The sequence below is a fragment of the Poromitra crassiceps genome (genome assembly GCF_964638095.1).
Source record: "Poromitra crassiceps genome assembly, chromosome: 1".
In the NCBI taxonomy this organism is placed as follows: domain Eukaryota; kingdom Metazoa; phylum Chordata; class Actinopteri; order Beryciformes; family Melamphaidae; genus Poromitra; species Poromitra crassiceps.
In genome coordinates, this window is record NC_139623.1 from 20,122,311 (window position 1) to 20,147,800 (window position 25,490).

The 25,490-nt window shown below is 43.8% G+C and overlaps 1 protein-coding gene across 1 annotated transcript in view; it reads right to left on the reverse strand.

The window, feature by feature from the left end:
* The window catches only part of sgcd (sarcoglycan, delta (dystrophin-associated glycoprotein)), a gene marked incomplete at both ends in the record, with an annotated part of 474,154 nt that overhangs the window by 1,870 nt on the left and 446,794 nt on the right, over window positions 1-25,490 (reverse strand). The window contains one exon of the mRNA XM_083642995.1: window positions 22,989-23,112. Coding sequence (XP_083499121.1) covers window positions 22,989-23,112 — 124 coding nt within the window. The remainder of the gene's footprint in view (window positions 1-22,988; window positions 23,113-25,490) is intronic.

The window sequence follows — 25,490 nt, forward strand, 5'->3', positions numbered from 1 at the left end:
ATCGTGTAGCCCATGTGATTTTAAAGAATGGATTGAGCTCATGACGAGAATGGCCAACTTTGAAAGGATTACGTAGAGAATAAAGGGCAGAGAGGATGTTTTCCATAGGGTGTGGGGTTCTTTCCTGGCCTTGATCGGGGGGAGTGTCTGACTGAAGTTTGTGGACACTTGATGTGATGAGCTGGTAACACTCAGAGCTAAATACGACAATAAGGCACTTTTTTGTTTTGTTTTTGTTTTTGTTTTTTTGTCTGCTATGGTGTATGTTTTGTGTTGTCCATCCATGTTTGTATCTTATGTTTATACTGTATTGAATGGCTGTGTGCAGCCTAGTATTGAGAAGGGGGAAGATGTCTGGGGATGTGGATATAATTTTGGTATACTCCCCTGTGTTTTTGTTTTTGTTTTTGTTTTGGTAAGTTGAAAGTGTGTAAAAAAAAAATAGGGGACAGAGAACTTGTCATTTGAAAGTAATGTGATGTTTTGACATCTGCTGTATTCTTGTCCTGTCAAAAATAAAAAAAATAAAAAAGCGACACAATGTACATTTTTAAAAGGCACCGCTGCGTGGAAGTGCAAGTCCCGGGCGGAAGATCCGCGCTGTAAAGGAAGCCTCAATAAAGCTACGACTGTCTATACGGCTGTCAAGTCTATTTACATGCCGAAATAGACTCTGGGTTCCCAGATTGATTTTCAATTAGCCTAATGCTACTGCACTTGCTAGCTACTGTATGTTTATCAATAGGCTGTTCAGAAGTTTGCTGTAGACTGCTACATACTGTAGATACAATCTGAGCCTCTGGCCCCGCCCACAATCAGTCAGAACACACAAGCTGCTCGCTGGGTCAGTCAGCTGTTCACGCACCAATAACAACACACACACACATGCACGCGCTCACACACGCACGCGCACGCACACGCACACACACTCAGGCTTCATACAAAAATGCACAGAGGATATAATCCCCCCAAAAATAATCAAACTAATGCCAAACCAGAAACCCTGGATCAACAGTGATGTCCGGGCCGCCCTCCACGCCAGGACCAGCGCCTTCAACTCTGGAACACCAGAGGAATACAAGCAGACAAGATATGCCCTCCGAACCACTTTAAAAAGAGCACGGAGAGAATATGGCAATATGCTAGAGTCCAAACTGGACTCTAATAACCCCAGGCATCTATGGAGAGGACTCCATGCTGCCACTTACTTCAAGGGGGAGAAACAGCAATCCCCCCACACATCACCCTCCCTACCGGACGAACTCAACGCGTTCTACGCTAGGTTTGACCCCTCTGCCAGAGCGCCTCCCCTCCTCCCCCCCCTCCTCCCCCCCTCCTCTCCTACCCCTCTCCTCCCCACCACCCCCTCCTCTCCTCCCCCCCTCAGCCACCTCTCCCCCTATCACCCCCCCCCCCTCTCTCCTCACCCCCACCACCCCCCCTCCTCTCCTCCACCCCATGCCACCCCCCCCCCCTCCTCTCCGTCCCCCCACCACCCCTCCTCTCCTCCGCCCCACCACCCCCACTGCCCTCCTCCCCCCGACCACCTCCCCGCCACCGATCGCCACCGATCCCCACTGACCATCAGCATAGCAGCGCCCCAGGGGTGCGTCTCCAGCCCCTTCTGGTACGACCTCTACACCCACGACTGCGTGGCGACTCAAACTTCGAACACCATCGTGAAGTTTGCAGACGACACAGCAGTCGTGGGGCTGATCTCGGGGGGCGATGAGACGGCCTACAGAGAGGAGGTGGGGGCCCTGGAACAATGGTGCCAGGACAACCACCTCTCTCTGAACGTCTCCAAGACCAAGGAGATCATTGTAGACTACAGGAGGGGGGGGGGGGGGCGCACACCCCCCAATCACCATCAACGGCACAGTGGTGGAAAGGGTGGACAGCTTCAAGTACCTGGGAGTCAACATCCACCAGGACCTGACTTGGGCCGGTCACACCGCCACTGTTGTCAAAAAGGCCCAACAGCGACTACACGGACTCAGGCGCCTGAATAAATTTGGGCTAAGCCCAGAAATCCTTAGGGACTTCTACAGAGGCACCATTGAAAGCCTGCTGACTGGCTGCTTCACCACCTGGTACGGGAACTGTACCACCATGGACCGCAGGGCGCTACGGAGAGTGAGACGCGCGGCCCAGCACGTAACAGGATGTGAGTTGCCAGAACTGCATGAACTGTATAACCAGCGGTGCCTCAGGAGGTCCCTGAAGATCATCAAAGACACAAACCATCCCCACAACAGCCTGTTCTCCCTGTTACCCTCAGGGAGGAGATACAGGGTTCCAAAAGCACGCACAAATCGCTTGAGGGACAGTTTCTTCCCGCAGGCCACGAGACTCCTTAACATACACAAATAGTGTAGTAGCCGTACTGTACCGTACTGTAGCTGCTACCATTATGTATGTCTAATGTTTAATTGTATGTTTAATTAGGTATATGCTATTTGCACCTGTATGTCAAATACGTCGAATTTAAAATGTTTAAGCACATCTAAAGTATGCACATGACATGTGCACCTATGTGCAGTGAATATGCCACTGTCTCTGACTTGTCTTATCACTCTACTGCCTTATTGCTTGTTGTGTCTCTTGTTGTTTTTGCACTCATATGCCCTGTTATATTTGTACTATGTTGTAAACGGAGTCCACAGCACAAGAATTTCACACGTGATACTTGTACCACGGAGTGACAATAAAAATCTTGAATCTTGAACACACACACACACACACACACACACACACACACACACACACACACACACACACACACACACACACACACACTCATGTTCCTTCCCTCAGATCCCCATTGATTGGAAACAAAGTAGAGTAGTTCACTCTCTGCACAAGAGCTGTTAAATTATGAATCCCATCTCCCCCCACGCCCACCCCCTGCCCCCCGGGGCTCATAGAGGGGATTGTATTGCGCGGGCCGAGGAGAGGAGAGAGGAGGATAAGAGAGGGAAGGAGGAAAGGAGAGGAGCAGAGAGAGGGGAGGAGAGAAGGAGAGGCGAGGATAGGGGTTGGAGAGGAGAGAGAGAAGGAGAGGAGAGGCGGGTTGGAGAGGAGAGAGAGGAGAGGGGTTGGAGAAGAGAGTGGTTGGAGAGCAGAAGAGAAGAGGACAGAGAGAAGGAGAGGAGAGGTGGGGTTGCAGAGGAGAGGAGACGAGGAGAGATAAAAGGAGAGGAGAGGAGGAGAGGAGAGAGAAAAGGAGAGGAGGACTGGGGTTGGAGAGCAGAGAGGAGAAGAGGTGTTCTCTGGCTATAAGAAAGGTAGCAGTCATTAGCGGCGCCTCGGGGAAGCTTTGGCGTCAAATGACCTGGAACACTTTTAAAGCACAGTCTCAGATGACTTCCTCACACAGCTGCTTACGAGCAAATCTTTCACTGGGAGGGGCACTGTGTGTGTGTGTGTGTGTGTGTGTGTGTGTGTGTGTGTGTGTGTGTGTGTGTGTGTGCGTGTTTGTGTGTGTTAGAGTATGTGTGAGGATAGAAATCTTAACTCTAGAAGTGCCAGAATTATCTACTAGAACCAATATGTCTGCTACATTATAATCTCTCATGATAAACACCCATTTGAGAGATTAAAGCATTTATTGTGTTGGGATATCTTTACAAAATTGCCAAAATGTGCTTTCAACAAGTTAAATGATACATTTATCTGTGTGGTCATTATGGCGCTTAAGTCAGGTACAGCAGCATTGCTCACAGTTATTGGACCGCTGTGGCTGCTTCTAATGTTGTGTGTTTCAATGCATGAGAAACCCCCCCTTGACCCTACTGCCATCCAGAACTACCGACCTGTCTCTCTTCTCTCATTCATTTCCAAAACCCTTGAACGAGCAGCTTCCGAACAACTTTCTATCTCTCCCAGAATGATCTGGATCCTCTGAAATCTGGTTTCAAGGCTTCTCACTCTACTGAAACAGCTCTCTTTTCAGTCACTGAGGCCCTGCACACTGCTAAGGCCTCATCCCTCTCCTCTGTCCTTGTCCTCCTTGACTTGTCTGTGGCTTTTGATACAGTTAACCACCAACTCCTTCTCTCCAATCTCTCTGACCTATATCTCAGGATCTGCCCTCTCCTGGTTTGCTTCCTATCGCTCTAACCGCTCATAGCGGGTCTTATGGCGAGGATCCCTATCCAGATCCTGCACTCTTAACTGGTGTACCCCAGGGCTCAGTCCTGGGCCCCTTGCTATTCCTTCTCTATATAAGATCTCTTGGCTATATGATCGCATCTCATGGCTTCTCTTATCACTGCTATGCCGATGACACTCAGCTCTACTTCTCCTCCCCCCCCCCCCCAGACACCATGCATGCCTCAAAGACATTGGTGCCTGGATGTCTGCCCACTACCTCAAGCTCAATCTTGGTAAGACAGAGCTACTCTTTTCAGGCTCCATCTGGGCCCTTCTTGATCTAACTTCTTTCTCTCTGTTTAAAAAAATAAAATAAAAATAACTTGTACCACTGTTCCTTCAGAAGTTGTAGTTATCATAGACTGTGTTACATAGTGGATTGCTCTATTGCTGACAAAAATGTGTTATTGTAAGTCGCTTTGGATAACAGCGTCTGCCAAATGACGTAATGTAATGCAATGTAATGTAATGTAATGTACTCTTCCTCCCAGGGAGAGACTGCCCTCTCCATCTCCATTGACAACACTACTGTGTTACCTTCTCAAACAGCGAAGAACCTCGGGGTGATCCTAGACAACCAGCTGCCCGCTCCTGTAGGTTCCTCCTGTACAACATCCTCAAAATCTGTCTGTTTCTCATGAGGGAAGTGACACAACTTCTGGTCCAGGCACTTGTCATCTCCTGCCTGGACTACTGCAATGTTCTTCTGGCTGGGCTACCTGCCTCGGCCATCCGACCGCTACAGCTCATTCAGAACGCTGCAGCCTGTCTGGTGTTCAACCAACCTAAATTCTCTCATGTCACTCCGCTCTTCCGTGACACTGGCTTCCCATCTTGGCACGCATCAAATTCAAGACACCGGTACTGGGCAGTCTGACAGCCCCTGCATATCTGCAATCTATGGTCAGGTTCCAAACCTTGCATTGCTCCCTTCGCTCCTCCACCCGTCCAGATCGCCTCACCCATCCACCGCTACGTGGGCTGAAAAGTCGCTCGTCCCGATCGCGACTCTTCTCATCGTTGGCACCACAATGGTGGAATGAGCTCACCCCTTTGGTCAGAATGGCCGAATTGCTGCCCATCTTTCGATGGAGACTATAAACTCACCTTTTCAGGCTACACCTGGGCCCTTCTTGAACTAACATCTTTCCATAAAAAAAACTACTGATACTTTTTTCTTCTCAAACTACTTTCTACAAAGTGCTACTCTAGTCCATCAAAATGTCTTAGCTGTCATAGATTGTGTTGCATAGTTGTTTTCTGTACTATTGACAAAATGTGATATTTTAAGTCACTTTGGACAAAAGCATCTGCTAAATGACATAATGTAATGTAATGCCTGCAGGTGTGTGTGTGTGTGTGTGTGTGTGTGTGTGAGTCTATTTCTGTATCTGTCTGTGTGTGTGTGTGTGTGTGTGTGTGTGTGTGTGTGTGTGTGTGTGTGTGTGTGTGCGTGCGTGCGTGCATGTTTGTGTGTGCATGCGTGTGAGTGTGTATGGCGTGTGTGTGTGTACATGTGTGTGTGTGCGTGTGTGTGTGTGTGTGTGTGTGTGTGTGTGCGTGCGTGTGCGCACGTGCGTGTGTGCAAGCGCGTGTGTGTGCGAGCGCGTGTGCAGACAGAGAAATAGACATTTGGAAGGCAGCACTAATGGAGTCTGAGCAATTAGAGCTCACAGCACAGAGGTGAGGCTGCTCACGTGAGGCTTGATTCTTTTTAATTGTGCCGTATGACATGCAACTGAATCCAAGGTCCCCCTTTAGAAACAAGCTGCCAAGTGCTCTCCCTCACTTCACATCCAACTGAATCCAAGGTCACCCTGAGGTTACCCTCTAGAAACAAGCTGCCAACCGCTCTCCCTCACTTCACATCCAACTGAATCCAAGGTCACCCTGAGGTCACCCTCTAGAAACAAGCTGCCAACCGCTCTCCCTCACTTCACATTCAACTGAATCCAAGGTCATCCTGAGGGCACCCTCTAGAAACAAGCTGCCAAGCGCTCTCCCTCACTTCACATCCAACTGAATCCAAGGTCACCCTGAGGTCACCCTCTAGAAACAAGCTGCCAACCGCTCTCCCTCACTTCACATCCAACTGAATCCAAGGTCACCCTGAGGTCACCCTCTAGAAACAAGCTGCCAACCGCTCTCCCTCACTTCACATCCAACTGAATCCAAGGTCACCCTGAGGTCACCCTCTAGAAACAAGCTGCCAACCGCTCTCCCTGACTTCACATCCAATTGAATCCAAGGTCACCCTGACGTCACCCTCTAGAAACAATCTGCCAACCGCTCTCCCTCACTTCACATTCAACTGAATCCAAGGTCATCCTGAGGTCACCCTCTAGAAACAAGCTGCCAACCGCTCTCCCTCACTTCACATTCATCATGATGTACAGTAAGACACGGCTCTGTAAGAAACGTTTAACACCTTCTCCCCTGATTTGACCACATCTGACATGACATGACGGCGGAGGAATCATTTTACCGGTGCAACAACTGGAGCTCATTTGACAAATCAGAGAAATAGTTTTGAGGAATTTAGGTGGAAAATAAAGGAAGGAAAGAACAACGGAAATAAGGAAGCATGGTGAGGAAGAAAATAAAATGCAAAATGTTCCGCAAAATGGAGGAATTTATATAATTGATTGATTGATTGATTGATTTATGTTTTTTATTTGAGTGTCATGCACCTTAAGGTGTCCAGCCCATATGGGCTTACAAGACACTATATAATGTTTACAATAGCCAGGATGGCCACATGACAGATCATAATATTAATTTGTACAGAATCAAGAAAAAAGCAATTCAACAAAACATTAACTTTCCAAGAGATACAATTTGGGTACAACGTTCCCTGTCTTAGTCACCAGGGGCCAGTTGCACCAACTGGTCTTACACTGGTCTTAAGCTAAGTTGGTCGTAACTTTACGACCTAACAGCTACGCCGATTGCACCAAGACGGCTTAAGCCTTATTTTCACTAAGCCCAGGCGTAACTCTTACGACTGGTGAGGAGGAGGCGTAGTGCCTGCCTGTAACAGAGATCTCCGCGGAGACCTTACCGTCATCGTCGTAACACAGCCAGTTCTCCGTCTTTGAAGCACGATGTTAAGATTATAACTAACTAGTTGTGTGGCTTAGCCTTCCCAAATGTTGCCGTTAATTTTTTAGAATTTAATACATAGAATTGGGAACGTTACATTAAATTTCATTCAGACTGTCTGTCTGGCTCAATCGCCGTCATTTTTCCCCCGGAGCGAGGGAGGGTGGGAGGAGTGTAGTGTAGTGATGCACATACAGTAGTGGCTGATAGAGCGTAGTGGCACAGTGGCGCTCCAAGCAGGTCGCGAGGCACATTTTTGCAACATCATCCAATCAGGGGGCATTCCCTGGCAATTCACATGGACGCGCATTGCTACGACCCGCGTAGTTAAGACCAGACATAAGCCGTGTTGGTGCAACATGCGTAAATCCACTCTAAAGACTGGTCTTAACTAAGACCGACATAGGAGTTACGACCAGGCATAGTTAAGACCACTTGGTGCAACCGGCCCCAGGTATTTTCTATAAATCTGCCTAAAACAAAAATCTTCTTAACACGTTCACTGCCAATGACGTGTTGATACGTCAAAAAAAAATCCAACGGTTGACTGCCAATGACGTGTTGATACGTCAAAAAAAAAAAAAAAAAAAAAATTTGACGGTGGGACGTTGATCCAACCCTTTTACATCTCTTATATAAATATTGGAGCCACCGAACGTGTACAACCCATTCCACCGACCCACTAAGTGGCGACAGTGCTCTCCAGACTAGAAAAAGCAGAGCCAAAACTGCAGGGGAACGCGCGATGAAACCATTCTCATACTGTAAAATGGATTGGCGAAAACGCTTTCGCTTTCGCGCTGATTGCTGGCGGTGGGGGATTGCAAATTTGCATAATAGATTATGGGTGCAACACACTTTGAAACACGCAGCATAAATAAAACCAGAATCGCAAAAGAAACCCCGTTTCTTGGGGTTTCTCAACCGAAACCCCAAGAAACGAGCAAGCCCATCCTCGCCCAGCGGCCGCCAGCAGACAGGAGCAGCAGCAGCAGCAGCAGCAGAAACGAGCTTGTGACACGCCCGCTGCAGCCAAGAAGAACACACACGGAGGGAGGAGTTTGAAGTAGAGGGGGGTTTCCTGCTGTTATGGAGGAAATTACTGTTCAAAACTATTGTTTAGATGTCTGACGTCTTACTGATGCCAAAAATGAATGGTTAAAGTGACTGTTCTATCGAATTTCACAAAAAGCTATTTATCTCAGCTTAAATTTTCAGACGCTGAAACCATGCTGTATTCAAGTGCTAATGCCTACATAACTACTAACTCTACAAACTAACTCTTTTAGACAGAGAAAGCACACATTATATTAGTTCTTTTGAGATATTTTGTGTTCACAAAATCTTAGCAGAAAAGAATCCTCGGGTCTTGAAAGATGAGCCAGAATCCTCAAAAAAAACCTCTGGCAGAAGCTACCTACAGTAAAAAAAAAACGGCTGGCAGTGAATGTGTTAACAAAAAGTCAACTCAACATACAATATACTGTATACCTTCAGATAACCAAACAGATAAGGATTCTTCAACTGGATTTTCTAAAAATAAACGTTGGTGTTCTATGAAAACGTACATGAGCGCGCGCTGTATAAAAGCATATCACCATTTGCGCCAAATAACTTACATTGATATCTGTTTTTAGCAATATCTCTCTTTTTCTTTACTTTGAGCACAAAATTAGGTTATTTGTAAAAAAAAATATATATATACTGGCAAACAGTGTGGCTAATCAACGTCATGACTCACCAACACTAGGGTGACCAGATGTCCCGCATTGTGCAGGACTGCACAGCATTTTCATGACTTTTCAAGCATCCCACAAATTGAGATGATGTCCCGCTTTTGCACGAGATAGAGCGTGAGAGACGGATGCAGATAGAGAGGGGGAGAGAGAGAGAGACGGAGACAGACAGAGAGGGAGAGAGAGAGCAAGAGACCGAGGCAGATAGAGAGGGAGAGAGAGCGAGAGACAGAGACAGAGAGGGAGAGAGACCAAGATGAGAGAGGGGGGGGGGGAGCGAGAGCGCATGGCTGGCACCCAGTAGCCTAGGTAAACCCATCCCCCACGACCTGCTCTCTCAGTTCCCAGTCACTAGGGTCTAGCGAACGGGCCATTCAAATCGATTTCTGGGGCGATTGAAAGACCCACGCAGACCCGCAGCCAATGAGTGACGGCGTGACTGCCAACATCAGTCCTGCCGTGATCGGCCAATCAGAGAGTGCGTCTTTGTCAATGACGTGTAACAGCTGCTGCGGCTTAGCCATTAGCTTTTCGTCTTTTCAAAGCATAGCTCCCGAGCTAGCTACTAGCTGGCTAGCTATATGGCTATGCGGACCATACAAGCCGGGGCTTCAGAGCTGATCACCTGGACACATTTTACGGCGAAATTATCTGATAAACTTGTCTGTGCTGCTCTGTGGTGATCAGCTAATGTCTTCATAGCATTGTGATTATGATTTAATGCATTATGGAAGATAAACGCTGGTTTAACATAATTAAAATCATTCCCTACCAAACATGTAAAGTGACGCTTCTGGGCAGTAGACCATTTGGGCATAACATTATGTAATGTGACATGAGATCACCACATTTCAATAAATATAACGTTTTTGCACATTTGAATGCTGCTGGTCGTTTGTTTAATGCTGTATATATTGGATATTTAATGCTGATACACAACACAATTGTGTTGAGGTAATTCCGCAAAGCTCAGTTAAAAATATAACATGTAACACTTGACACAATCAAATCTAACTTTTTCACAGCAATACACAGTCCATAATTGTTTGAATTATATCGAAATATATTTGCATGGTGTAGCATGTAATGCAGATACTGTAGCTAGATACTCTGACACAGAAAGGCAGACAAGCTAGCAGCAGGGATCTTGTCACACTGATTCCAGATAAACTCGTCTGTCTAGCCAGCTACACAATATTACTGTAGCCTACATAATACCACAAGCTAAATGCAGCATATGCCAATGTAAGGCTGGGTAGCATTAGCTAACATCATCCAGGCTATACAGTAATAGGCTATTATAAAGTTATGAAACGCTGATTCAAACGTTACAATAATAAGACACAATAGGAGCCAGTTACCCTACTGTAGCTAGAGAGAGTAATTTCAGACCACCAGATATCACCATATTTATGTTATTAAATGCTGTAACGTTAACGGTAATTCTCATGTGTATGGTTTATTTATAAGCATTCATTGATTGAAGCAGAGTGCTGGTCGGTTAAGTTTCTCTGTAGTCATGTCCTCTGCTCCAATCTTCAGTTCGTAGTTTCTTCTGTCTCTCGTCCAGCAGCTGCAGATGTCATCATTATCCACGTTATTGATGATTATTTATAAAAAAATCTCATTGTGTAAATATTTTGTGAACGCACCAATAGATAGAGAAGGAAACCTCTCTTTGCATTTTATTTAGTTTTTTAATAAAAGTAGGCTACTTGTGATATCTCACGTGGCTTTGATTCATCATTGCAAATTTAGCCCAATTTGTAGAAAATGCAGATGTGAACAGCTAGGTTTAATGACAAATATGGAATATCACCCAAGGAAATACCACGGTTTAATGCCAACAGATAAACCATACAGATTTGTTGTAATTGTGAACACAAATAAGGGAGCAAAGACATGGGTCCCTATCGTTGCATCGGCGCTGTTTCTAGGCCGAGCGCCTGGCGCAGCTCAAATCAGTGGGCGTGGACCAGCGCACTTGATATCGTCGTGCTGGCGCTAGACGCAGCCTCAACCATTACAACCACGCCTTTTAAGCGTAAAATTATGCACCGTCATGCTCATTGGATAACTGCAATAAACGAATCGCACGCTTGCCTTTTTAGCTCCAATTCCAGTGATCCCGCAAAACCAGACGAAAGCCAAACGCTCTGCCCCCCCCCCCCCTCCCTTCATCCAGTCTGTCTGTCTGCATTATAGGCTATTATTCCATATTATTATGCTTCTCAAACCAATCTAACTGCACTTTCAATACTGCAAGCATGTAAATACGCTACACTATAGCAAGATCAAAGTGAAAATAATGTTCTAAATGCATCAGCTAGAAAAATATAGCCTATTAGATTGGTGAAAGTTTGTCCAGAAAGATATCATTTTCTCTCGCCTGCTGCAGGAAGGATGATGCACATAAATATAGCCTACATTATGTAAAGTCATTGCATAAATGTGTTTTTATTGTAAAACTAAATGTGAAATAGGGCCAAGTTATTGGAGCGGACATCACAGTATAGCACATCACAGAAGCGCGTTATATACCCACACGGGGTATATATAGGCTCAAGAGGACATATATGTTTCACATAGGGTGGTGTTTCATTTCGATGTTTTATTTGGTCCAATATTGAAATGTTCTACAATTGCAGGTTGTCTTACCATTACACATTATTTTACATCTACCTTTTATATCTATTTCGGCTCATTTGGTTGCTATTTAGTAGCGAAATGGAGGACCCAATTGCATGCTGGGACATTCACAGGCACTAAACTTACAACTGCTATTTCCTATGGGAAGCTGGGTGCTGCTATGTGTTGTGTCTGTCTGAGCGAGGGAGTCAGAGAGAGAGAGAGAAGGGTGACAGAGAAGAGGCAGAAGAGCACTGGCGCACTGAATAGGCCTGGTTTCAGAGAGAGATAGAGAAGGGTGACAGGGGAGAGGCAGAAGAGCACTCCTTGACACTGGCGCACTGAATAGGCCTGCTTTTCAAAGGCGCAAAGCGCTAAATGTAGGCCAGGTGCGGAGATATCAGTAGGCCGGTAGTTAGCGCCGACACGCCCACTTTGGCCCATTCTGGGACTGCGCCACGCCCATTCGGCCTAAAGCGCATTTGGCAGCGTAAAGCCATATTGATATCGTCCCAAAACAGGCGCAAGGCACGTTTTTTTGCGTTTAAGGCCCGTTTTAGCGCCGAAGGCCTGTGGGAGAATAGGGCCCATGGTTTTCAAGTATAACACAATGTACAACTTTTATTCAAAGACAGGATTGAAAAATATAGGTCACTTGTATTCACTTCAGACAAGACACTACGTTAAAGTCTGAAATTTACCTAGATTTGCTATAAGAATTGACATTTCAGCTTGTCACCTGATGTCATTATTAATGGACAGTGCAGTAGTAAAGATTTTGAAAATTTTGATTAATCAATCCAAGTCAGAAACAACATGTGCTGTGAGCCTTTTAGAATTCAAAAACCTTACTTCCAACAATTAACTAGCCTGCACTAACTACTGCACAGTAACGTGTACAAATATTGAATGCAACAGTCTCGTTCTGGAGCGAACCCCTCAGCTGAATTCACGTTGGAATATGATATCAAGGCTTGATAGATTTGATTGTACTCATACAGCAGTGTGGAGTTTAACATCTAGCTAGGTTGCATCTGGAATATGATCTGGATTATGTATAATATACAGTATAACACTACGCTCACTATGTCATGACATTCATGTTAACGCTATAGCCTCCAAAAATCTACTGTAGCTAGCTAGCGTCAGCTACATCTGTAACCACGCTGAAATGCGAGTGCATTAACGTTATTTCTAGGTCAAACACACCTTACCGTTATGAGTGTGGCCGTTTTTGATTAACATTAAGTCCACGATCATTTCCAGAGCTTGATTTGTTTTGAAGGTTTTGTCTGGTACTATTCAATATGATTTATGCAGATAAGACAGTCCCTGATAACTAGATCATATCACTGTATAGATGATGACTGTTCTTCACAGCCACAAATATCTCTCCAGATCTGCGGCCAGATCTGCGGCCATCTGCAGCAGGGATCGAGGTTTGGGTCCGTGTAGACAGTTGTCCTATTCCTCTTTCATTCCCTGACCACCGTCACAGGAGTCATTGGCAGAGGCGATGTTCTCTCTTCATGGAAGCTCTAATAATATAAAACGTAGTAGTTACTGTATGTTACACGTGGCTAACGTTAGCTAGCTTCTGACATGTTTTTCTAGAATTCATTAGATCGTTAAATGCTCCCGTAATCTAGCTAACGTTACCTCGCTAACCCACTACAGCCGATGAGGAAAAGTCAGTCATTTATCGAATGTCTTTCTTACCAAACACAATTACGCTAGTTTCTGAGATAATATATAGTGTGGCATATACCTGTGAATAACATATTCTTACCTGGAAATCACACATCGATCCGTAGGCCAGCTCTGAGTCTGTTTACATTTCGGGCGGAGGGGGGCTTGGTTGGTTGTAGTTGGTTGTAGCCATTTGCATGCTAGCAGTACTGAAATGAAAAGTGTTAGCTCATGCGCTAACAACAAAGGTCGCAGAGTGATGACGCCATCTGCTGCACTGCGCATGTGCTCTGTGCACTAAGCTGGTTGGATGACGGTTGCGTAATGGAGCGGTCTATCGGGGGGGGGGCCCAACAACCGCTAGAAATCGATTAACATAGGTGGGATTCCAGACCCTAGTGACTGAGAACAGGTCTGAGAGCAGGTCACGTGGGGGATGGGTTTACCCAGGCTAGGCACCCAGCTGCTCATTAACTTCACTTAACTTCACACACTAGGTAGTACTGCAGCCTGAGAAATGCATGAGTATTCCCAGTAAAAATAATAACAATTATACCAATGGCATGCAAATAGGCGACTACCAATATTAATGCAACAGTTGGCCTGTATCTTTGCACAAAGCTCTCCAATGTTGTTTTGGCACAAATGAAGACAGCCTCAACAGCATCCGAGATGTCTTCATTTGCAGTTATGTCTCTACACTGCTGCTATATTACAAAGGACATTTACAAATTCCATAAGCTGTTATTCTTAATGTTTTGTTCAAACGAAGCAGTAATGTAGCATACTAGTTACAGTATATGGTTCTACTTCAGTATAAGCTATAGTACATTGTTCTACTAGAAAAGTCTGACTAACTTGAATGCTATGGTTGGAAGGCACAAACATGCCATGTGTTTCATATCTGAACAGAAGCCATCAATCCCATATCAACAACCCGTTGAACAAGTCTGTTCTGTTTTATTGCTTTAGTCAGATGTGTTGCTTACTGCATTTAGTACAGGGAGGGACTCACTGGGAGTTGGGACAGTTGAGAATCAACCAGAGGACAAATCATGGAGACGAGAGAATAGAAATGTTAATTTCTTTGTAAGTTATATATATATATATATATATATATACTCTTTTAATGACAATTTTCATGGGGCTGGCGAATCGACAACTGATCTCTCCATGGGAATTGTGAGAGGAAGGATAGCAGGGGGTGTGGCCATCCTGTGGCATAAGAGGATGGACTCTGTGATTAAAGTCGTCAGACTTGATGTTGACTGGTGTATTGCTGTGCAATTTAAGACGAACTATAAAGAAGATACTGAATGTCTATATGCCTTTTGAGTCACAACAGAATGAAGATGAATATTTAAATAGACTAGCTTTTATTAGCTCCTTCATTGCTGATAATCCCTCTACTAGCGTGTTTGTGGTTGGTGACATGAATGCTGACATTACAGACAGACGTTCATTGTTTGCTAACCATATGATTGAGTTCTGTGATGAAAACAACCTCATACTGTCCAGTCAAAGGTTTTTTACCAGCAGATAGCTATTCTTATATAAGTGAGGCTTGGCACACAACGTCATGGCTTGACCATTGCATTAGCACTGCTGATGCCCATGGTATTCTGAGATCTATGGAGATTGTATGGATCATCTATGTCTGATCATATCCCTCTTGTGTTCTCTCTTGATGTCGATTGCCTTCCTGAGATGACCAGTGAGATTAATACTGACTGTTATTCTAAAATAGATTGGTCTCAACTCTCTAGTGAGGATGTTTTGTCATACTGTGGCAGGACTGACATTCTGCTGAGTGATGTTCACATCCCCTATGAAGCAATATTGTGCCATGACATGAATTGTAATAATACTTCTCATCGTTCAGACCTGTGTATAATGTATGATTCTATTAACTATCAACTAAGAGTTGTATGTGATGCTAGTAGACCCTACTTTACTCACTCTAAGGGGAAGTTCAGTATTAAGCCGGGGTGGAATAAGCATGTGGCTGCTCAACATGCTGAAGCTAAGAAGGCCTTCAGGGAGTGGGTCCTAGCAGGTAGGCCCAGACAGGGACCTGTCCTGGACCATAAGAAGCTCGCTCATTCCAGATATAAATATGCTGTCCGCTACATAGGCAAACATGAGGAGGCCATGAGAGCAGACTCCCTGGCTGATAAACTACTTCAAAAGGATGTAACAGGTTTCTGGAAAGAGGTGAGGGCTCTGAACAGAGGTAGTACACTGCTTCCTTGTAGCATAGAGGGGGTCTCGGGAGCAGACAACATTGTTGAGCTGTGGAGGCAGCATTATTCTGCCCTCTTCAACTGTGTGAAAAGTGACCCTTATAATGTTGACAATTGTGATAATGAGTCAGTGGGTTTTACAGCTAATGAGGTCTATCAAGCAATAGCCCAATTAGCTGATGACAAAGCCAGTGGCTCTGATCAGATTACTGCAGAGCATTTTAAGCTAGCAAGTCCCAAGGTTGCTATTTTACTGTCAAATTGTTTTACTGGCCTCATGTCTCATGGGCTGCTGCCTGACTCTTTGCTGTCGGTCACTCTGGTGCCTGTCATCAAAGATAAAGCTGGGAAGGTGGGCAGCCTAGACAACTACAGGCCTATTGCACTAGCTAGTGTTTTATCTAAAGTCCTGGAAAGAGTTCTTTTAGATCGATTATGTTCTTATCTTGGTACCACGGATAACCAGTTTGGTTTCAAGGCCAAGCATGGTACTGATTTATGTATATATTCCTTAAAGGAAGTAGTTGACCAATATAAAAGGAAAGGCTCCTCTGTCATAGTTGGCTTTATAGATGCCTCTAAGGCCTTTGACCGAGTCAACCACCATAAGCTGTTTATGAAACTAAAGGAAAGAGGGGTACCTCGTGGCATTATACGTATTTTGTCATACTGGTATGCCAACCAGAGCATGCACGTTAAATGGGCTAGCAAGGTCTCTGCCCCCTTTGGTGTAGGCAATGGCGTTTGCCAGGGAGGGATTCTTTCACCTGCACTCTTCAACGTATATATGTTCTGCTTAATAGCTGTCAAACAGGCTGTATGGTTGGTAACACCCGGGTTAATCATCTCATGTATGCCGATGATTTGGTGATCATGTCTCCTAGTAGTGCTGGGTCTCAAGAACTTCTTAATGTGTGTACTGAATATGGTATTAACTATGATGTCAAATACAATGCCCAAAAGAGTGTAATCATGACCTGTAGAACAAGGAATGATAAGGATATCTGCTTCCCTTCATTTTACTTGGCAGGACAAGAAATGTCTGTGTGTGGTAAATATAAGTACCTGGGTCACTTCATTACAGAGCAAATGAATGATGATGATGACATGCGCCGCACATTATGGGCCCTATTCTCCCACAAGCCTTCGGCGCTAAAACGGGCCTTAAACGCAAAAAAACGTGCCTTGCGCCTGTTTTGGGACGATATCAATATGGCTTTACGCTGCCAAATGCGCTTTCGGCCGAATGGGCGTGGCGCAGTCCCCGAATGGGCCAAAGTGGGCGTGTCGGCCTTAAATACCGGCGTACTGCTATCTTCGCACCTGCCGTAAATTTAGCGCTTTGCGCCTTTGAAAACCAGGCCTATTCAGTGCGCCAGTGCACTTGTGCCTCTCCCCTGTCACCCTTCTCTGTCTCTCTCTGAAACCAGGCCTATTCAGTGCGCCAGTGCTCTTCTGCCTCTGAGTCACCCTTCTCTCTCTCTCTCTGACTCCCTCGCTCAAACAGACACAACACATAGCAGCACCCAGCTTCCCATAGGAAATAGCAGTTGTAAGTTTACTGCCTGTGAATGTCCACTCCCAGCATGCAATTGGGTCCTCCATTTCGCTACTAAATAGCAACCAAATGAGCCGAAATAGATATAAAAGGTAGATCTAAAATAATGTGTAATGGTAAGACAACCTGCAATTGTAGAACATTTCAATATTGGACCAAATAAAACATCGAAATGAAACACCACCCTATGTGAAACATATATGTCCTCTTGAGCCTATATATACCCCTTGTGGGTTTAACGTGATTTAGATAAGTGACAGCGGAACGCGCTTCTGTGATGTGCTATACTGTGATGTCCGCTCCAATAACTTGGCCCTACTTAACATTTAGTTTTACAATAAAAACACATTTATGCAATGACTTTACATAATGTAGGGTATATTTATGTGCATCATTCTACCTGCAGCAGGGGAGAGAAAACGATATCTTTCTGGACAAACTTTCACCAATCTAATAGGCTATATTTTTCTAGCTGATGCGTTTAGTACATTATTTTCACTTTGATCTTGCTATAGTGTAGCGTATTTACATGCTTGCAGTATTGAAACTGCAGTTAGATTGGTTTGAGAAGCATAATAATATGGAATAATAGCCTATAATGCAGACAGACAGACTGGATGAAGGGAGGGGCGGGGGGGGGCAGAGCGTTTGGCTTTCGTCTGGTTTTGCGGGATCACTGGAATTGGAGCTAAAAAGGCAAGCGTGCGATTCGTTTATTGCAGTTATCCAATGAGCATGACGGTGCATAATTTTACGCTTAAAAGGCGTGGTTGTAATGGTTGAGGCTGCGTCTAGCGCCAGCACGACGATATCAAGTGCGCTGGTCCACGCCCACTGATTTGAGCTGCGCCAGCCGCTCGGCCTAGAAACAGCGCCGATGCAACGATAGGGACCTATATGCCCAAGCCAACATGTTGAGAAAGAAATTCCTTTGTTGCTCCAATGATGTGAAGATTAATCTCTTTAGGACATATTGCACTCCCCTCTACACTGCCCCCTTGTGGGTGAGGTTCAAGAAGGCAACCTTGTATAAACTGCAGGTTGCCTACAATGACTGCATGAGAATATTGCATGAGAACCTAGGTGGTGCAGTGCTAGTGATTTGTTCTGTAGATCTCGGGTAAGCACTTTTCAGGCCCTATTAAGAAACATTATGTACAAATTTATATGCCGCTTGAATGTTTCCAAGAACTTTGTGGTGATGCTACTGGTGGACCCCAAGTCCAGTGACACACGATACCAGTCAGCCTTATGGAAACACTGGTATGCCAGCCTTTTGTAATGTGTGTTCCTTGTATGTATTGTGTGGTTTTATTGTTGTATGTGTTTTTAATGGACGTTGTGTCTACGAAATAAAGATTGATTGATTGATATATATATATATATATATATATATATATATATATATATATATATATATATATATATACAGTATATATATATTAGACTACCTCGCAGCATTGGTAACGGTGTCCCACATTGTCCCACACATATACTCTTTGTCCCACATTTGGTTTGCTGGAATATCTTAACAAAGACAAAATACAATGAAGGGGGTGGGGCTTTAAAGAAAAATATTTAGCTGGAAAGAAAGGAAAGGAGGAAAGAAGGAACACAGAACCCTGCTCTTGGTATTTACATTTCTTCTGGCTGAGGGCCTGATTCGGGTGGAGAGCCAGTCTGGGAAATATCCACCAGCCTTTGGCCAAATGTTGGTTTTAATAAATGTGTGGCAGCTTTTTCCTTCTAAGAATCTGTTTGGCCAGAAAGACATATTAAATTGAGCCTCAATCCCTTCTGCCAGTATGCTAAGTGGATAAAAAGTTAAGTTGTCAGCTTGCTAGCGCAGAGACTGTTTACCTCAGAATGCCTATTGAAAGAATGGGATAGCACTTGCCAATGTTTTGTTTTCATCATGGACAGGATGTTTTTAACCCATTGGCCTTCACCAGTGTCTGCCATGAAAACAAACGAAACATTTAAATATTAAGCTTTTAATTTACAAACATATTGTGTCTTCATTTTCGAACAACGTTGTCACGATCCCTCTATATTAAAAATAAATAAAATAAACACTTGAAAATGTTACTGCACTGTAAATAAATGGCTCATGTTAGAAAGTGATTACTTCAGTGCTTTGCTTCACTTTCATGCCAGCAATTGTTTTGACGGACGTGTCACTTTTGTCAAATGATGGATATCGCAAGAATTTTGTACCAAAATGAGAAATCGACTATTTGACAAAAGTGACATCTGCTCTCCCAAAATGATTTATAGCACATTGAAGAAGAAAAAAATCCAGGCACACAATAAGTGACATGGAATGAGGAGAATACTTTTTTCTGTATATACTGTATACATTACATTTACATTATGTCATTTGGCAGACACTTTTATCCAAAGCGACTTACAATATCACATTTTGTCAACACTTTTTTTTAAACTATTTCCCACATTTTAGAAAAATAGTAATCAAAGCTATGCAATAACACAAATGGAATTGTGTAGTGTCTTATATTTTAGATTCTTTAAGTAACCGCCCTTTGCCTTGATGGAAAGGCAAAGGCTTTAGAAAAAAATTCATAATGATCGACTTCACTATTTATATTTGTGTAAGAAACTAATTTCAAGCATTTAAGAGCATGGTGCAGGTTAGAGACCATTTTACATTAATACTGTATGTGGGACTTTTATGTAGCAATTATGATTCTCTTTTGTTTGTTTTTTGTTCACCCCCCCCCACACATAGCTGCATCTAGACTGTTTTTTGTAAAGCAGCTGGCACGCGCACCTGAAAACCCACAAATTGAACATAACACATGTGACGGATCACGTTTCCTCGGATCATTGCCTCCTTACGCTGAGTGTCTGTTATCCACCTGAGACCAGTCTGGAGCCGGGTTACATGAGCTGAGATGGTCGGTCGGCTGCGCGGTCTCTGGTTCTCCAAAATTATATTTCCATAAAGGCGTATGCATATTGGGGGGTCTACTAGTTCCGTTTGACTACTAAAACTATTTAAACTTCATAAAGTGCCTTATTAACCATAGATCTTAACCTTTATAGAGCCCAAACTAACAGTTGCCTTCGGGGGAAATCGTTGCGTATTTTCCCCCTGCTTGCTTCAGTGCTGAAATGCATTCTGGGCAGTGCTGAATTATCGTACCAGAGGGTCAAAATGATCATTTTTGCAGGTAAATTATCGTAAAAATACGATAATTATCGTACGTCTGGCAATGCTGATTCTGGGTGTTTTGGAAAGTTTTCTGCTGTACACATTGGCCCCTATCGTTGCATCGGCGTAGTTTCTAGGCCGAGCGCCTGGCGCAGCCCTGATCAGTGGGCGTGGACCAGCGCACTTGATATCTTGGTGTTGGCGCTACACGCAGCCTAAAGCATTACAACCACGCCTTTTAAGCGTAAAATTATGCACCGTCATGCTCATTGTATAAGTGCAATAAACGAATCACACGCTTGCCTTTTAAGCTCCAATTCCAGTGGTCCAGTAAAACCAGACAAAGCCAAGCGCTCTGCCCCCCCCCCTCCCTTCATCCCGTCTGTCTGTCTCCATATATAGGCTATTATTCCATATGCTTCTCAAACCAATCTAACTGCAGTTTAAATACTGCAAGCATGTAAATATGCTACACTATAGCAAGATCAAAGTGAAAAGAATGTTCTAAAGGCATCAGCTAGAAAAATATAGCCTATCCCTATATGATGAGATTAATTAGATTGGTGAAAGTTTGTCCAGAAAGATATTGTTTTCTCTCCCCTGCTAGGATGGTAGGATATGCACATAAATATAGCCTACATTATGTAAAGTCATTGCATAAATGTGTTTTTATTGTAAAACTAAAATGTGAAGTAGAGCCAATTTATTGGAGCGGACATCACAGTAGGACATGACAGTAGAAGCACATTACGCTGTCACTTATCTAAATCACGTTAAATCGACAAGGGATATATGTAGGCCCAGGATGACATATAGGTTTCACATAGGGTGGTGTTTCCACGCCCATTCGGCCTAAAGCGCATTTGGCAGCGTAAAGCCATATTGATATCTTCCCGAGGCAGGCGCAAGGCACGTTTTTTTGCGTTTAAGGCCCGTTTTAGCGCCGAAGGCCTGTGGGAGAATAGGACCCATTGGTCTATATCGTTGCATCGGCCTATAAACTGCGACCAGCACCCGACGCAGCGCAGATTAGTGGGCGTGGACCGGCCCACTCGATATTTTGGTGTCTGCGCTACAGGCGGCCTTAAGCATTATAACCACGCCTTTTAAGCGTAAAATTATGCACAATCTGCTCATTGGAGAAGTGCAGTAAATGAATCACAAGCTTCCCTTTTAAGCTCCAATTCCACGGAGCGATCCAGTCCGGTCAGAAAAGCCAAGCGCTCTGAGCTCCCCCCTCCCTTTCTGTCTCCAATATATTATTCCATACTATTATGCTTCTCAAACCTATCTAACTGCAGTTTAAATACTGCAAGCGTAAATACGCTACACTATTCATAGCTTTCAAGGGGCGTTACGTGCTGCCGGGAACGCCCACCTGACGGTAAAAAAAAAACTTGTTCATTCCGCTGCGAGCCGAGTCGACTAGATTCTCACGCTGTGTTTGTTCAGTCGTTTGTACACACGTCTTTGCGGCCAACATTTCATCAAAGGTAAGCTCAAGTAACGTTACAATAATGATTAAAATACCCCGTTAACGTTACTTGAGCTTACCTTTGATGAAATGTTGGCCGCAAAAACGTGTGTACTTTGATGGTAGAAAAAAAGCCATTTGCCCTCCCCAGCGACTGAACCACGTCTAATCGCACAAATCCACAACCTCCTCCTGTCTGAGTTTTCTTTCTCCGACGGGATTCTGTAAAAGCACAAGCCAGGCGTGTCTCCTCGTTGGTTAGTGCAATCGATAGCACAACAGGTATCCGGCATTTTGGCTGAACAAACACAGCGTGAGAAACTAGTTGACACGGCTGTCAAGTTTTTTTTTTGACCGCCAGGTGGGCATTCCCGGCAGCACGTAACGCCCCTTGAAAGCTATGAATAGCAAGACCAAAGTGAAAAGAATGTTCTAAACGCATTGGCTAGAAAAAAATAGTGTATCCCTATGTGGCCTATGTCATGATGAGATTAGATTGGTGAAAGTTTGTCCAGATTAGAATGATATCGTTTTCTCTCGCTACCTTTTCTTCTCCAGTGCTGCAGATGATGCACATAAATATAGCCTACATTATGTAAAGTCATTGCATAAATGTGTTTTTATTGTAAAAGTAAATGTGAAGTAAGCCAAGTCTTATTGGAGCAGAGCGGACATCACAGTAGAACCGTGCTGGCTGCCTCTCATCTAAATCACGTTATATCTGCGAGGGATATATACAGTATACCATCTGGGTTGCATATATGTTTCACATGGGTTATGTTTGGATTTCTATGTTTTATTTTGGCCAATATTGAAATGTCGAGAATTGCATGTTGTGTCATTATTTCTATCTACCACTTTAGGCAATTTAGGCTGATTTGGTTGATATTTATTCTCGAAATGTATTAGCCTCAATGCATGCTGGGAGATTTGAGGGAGTGAGAGAAAGGGGGAGAGAACAGCTTTTTTTCCATCTGTCTTTGTGCTGCGCGAGAGAGGGAGTGAGAGAGAGAGAGAGAGAGAGAGAGAGAGGGAGAGAACAGCCTCTGAATGACAGGGGCTCAAAACTACGATATAACAACTTTTTTCCATTGGTCTTTGTGCCTGTCTGAGAGTGTCAGAGAGGGGGAGAGAGTTTGAGATGGCAGAGGAGATCTCCGCGCAATTACGCCAGTATTTAAGGCGAAACGCCCATGGCCTATTCTGGCCATATTCTGCCCACACCGACCTCTCCGTCTTTGGACTCCAGGCGGAGCTCGTTCCTGCAGGTGGCCTGGATGTCTCCGGCCTCCGCCAGGATCTGGATGCCTTTAGGAGCCTCCATCCACAGGTGGCGGGTGGGAGACTCCAGCCTGAGGAGCAGAGAGAAACTATCAGTCATCATAGCCTGGATGTTATGTTGGGATGAGTGAGGTGGCATTTGTGGATATTTGTTTGTTTGTTTATTTGATTGTTTATTTAAAGGATCCCCATCAGCTGACCATGACAATCAGCTAATCTTCTTGGGGTCCACACTTGGCAAAGTGTACATAACATATTACTTGATAAACATTAAATTACATCAATTTTCATTAATAGACAAATAGATTCATAATACAATTCAAAGCTAGTCAACATTGAACATATATTTATCAAAAATCAATCTATACAGTAGATGACATTTAAAACCCTTGTGTCCTACTAGTCCATCTGATGGATATTTCCTACAGTCGCGTATGGGCCGTTTTGACATTTTTTGAGTAAATGGTCTGAAATTAAGGCTAGGTATTTTTTTGGGGGTATTTGACAAAAATCAATCATATCTATCATCTTTCTACGATCCTTGATTCAAAAGGACTCCTCAATTTACTGTTAGTCCATCTGATGGACCCATTGACTTCCATTGAAAACACTCTATTGGTACTCCCAGCAAATTTTTACAAAATTAATTTATTTCATTTGTTTCAGCGGGCATCCTGGACCAAATACCTTGAAATTTGACCTTAATATCTAACCTTGGAGTTGGTAGAAAATTTGGGGGAGTTACATGGTCTCAAAGTCCATTGCATAGTTGTCCCATTGGTTTCAATGTTAATTTTGCACAAAAAGAACATTTTTTTTTTTTACTTCCAGCAAATCTTTCAAAAAATCATTATTTCCTTGATGTTACACATCTCACCTTGACTCAAGCGGTTAAAATTGTAGTTTCTACTGTGTTTGCCTATTTCCCCATATTCCCCCAGTTTTGGCATAGCAATCAATTCCATACAGTTTACATGAAATGTAAAAAAAACTGATTCCTATGCCAAAGATGGGAAAATATTAGAAAACTGAATTTGACAGTCCACACTACTGATTTGAAGCCTTTAGACCAGGATAGATGCTGGACTAAAGCTCGTTTGTGTGTTTGGGGGAAAATGGCTGGTAGTCCAAAATATGCGCTTTTTGGATTTTTGGCTCAAAATATGAAAAAATACTATTTTTACAAAAAATCACAAAAAATACAAAAACCCACTGATGATGTCACAATGTCTGTGACATCATCAGTAATCTCATCAGTGACATATTATTGACCAAAAATCATCTCATGACATCACTGATGATGATATAGGCTAGTGATGTCATAGGTATTGTGACATCATTCCTGTTGAAATTAGTACAGTATTCCCGTTAAGGTCCATCAGATGGACTAACAGTAAATTGAGGACATAAGGTCGGATGAGCTAACACTTTGCATGGGGGTGAGTTATGATCCTGGGAAGGTCATGGGCAGGTTGTACAGTATAGCCCTGGAAACCATCTGGACACCACCATCATTTCCAGCCAAGCAAAAGGCGCAGTTGTATTGCTTTGTGTACATTGCTAGTACACACAAACATGCTCCTGGCTCTGATAACTTTATTACAGACAATACAGGGGCATTTTATTTTAATTCAATTCAATTCAATTTATTTAAAGTGTAAAATCACCATCCAAGATGGTCTCGAAACACTTTACAGTTGAGGAAAACAACAACAATGGAAGAAAACATGATAGTACAGTGACCTATACATGATAATAAAAGTCACATCAAGAGAAGTAAATAGTAAAATACAATACATTATCAAACAATATCATAAACTTGTGAGAACATATGAGTCTTGAGTTTGGCCTTGAAGATATTTATGGAGCCAGCCTCCCTAATTGATCGGGGGAGCTGGTTCCAGAGATATGGAGCACGATAGGAAAAAGCTCTACCTCCTGCCGATTTTGTATTAATTTTCGGGACAGTAAGATAGTTACCATCCTGTGAGCGGAGGGGGCGCGTGGGGGCATATGGGATGATTAGCTCAGCTAGGTATGGGGGTGCAAGCCCGTGAACAGCTTTATAGGCTAACAAAAGTACCTTAAAATCCGATCTGGTCTGAATGGGGAGCCAATGGAGACGGATTAGGACCGGAGTTATATGATCAAACTTCCGCGTTTTGGTTAGAATTCTGGCAGCTGCATTCTGTATAAGTTGCAGCCTTTTAGTGCTGTAAAGTGGCAAGCCAGAAAATAGGACATTACAATAATCCAATCTCGATGAAACAAAGGCGTGTATCAGGGTTTCAGCATCTGAGAGACTTAGAAAGGAACGGATTTTTGATATATTACGAAGATGAAAAAAAGATGTTTTAGTAATAGCTGCAATATGAGGCTGAAATGATAAGTGAGAATCAAAGATCACTCCAAGGTTTTTCACAGTGGAGCTTTCGCGGACAATACATCC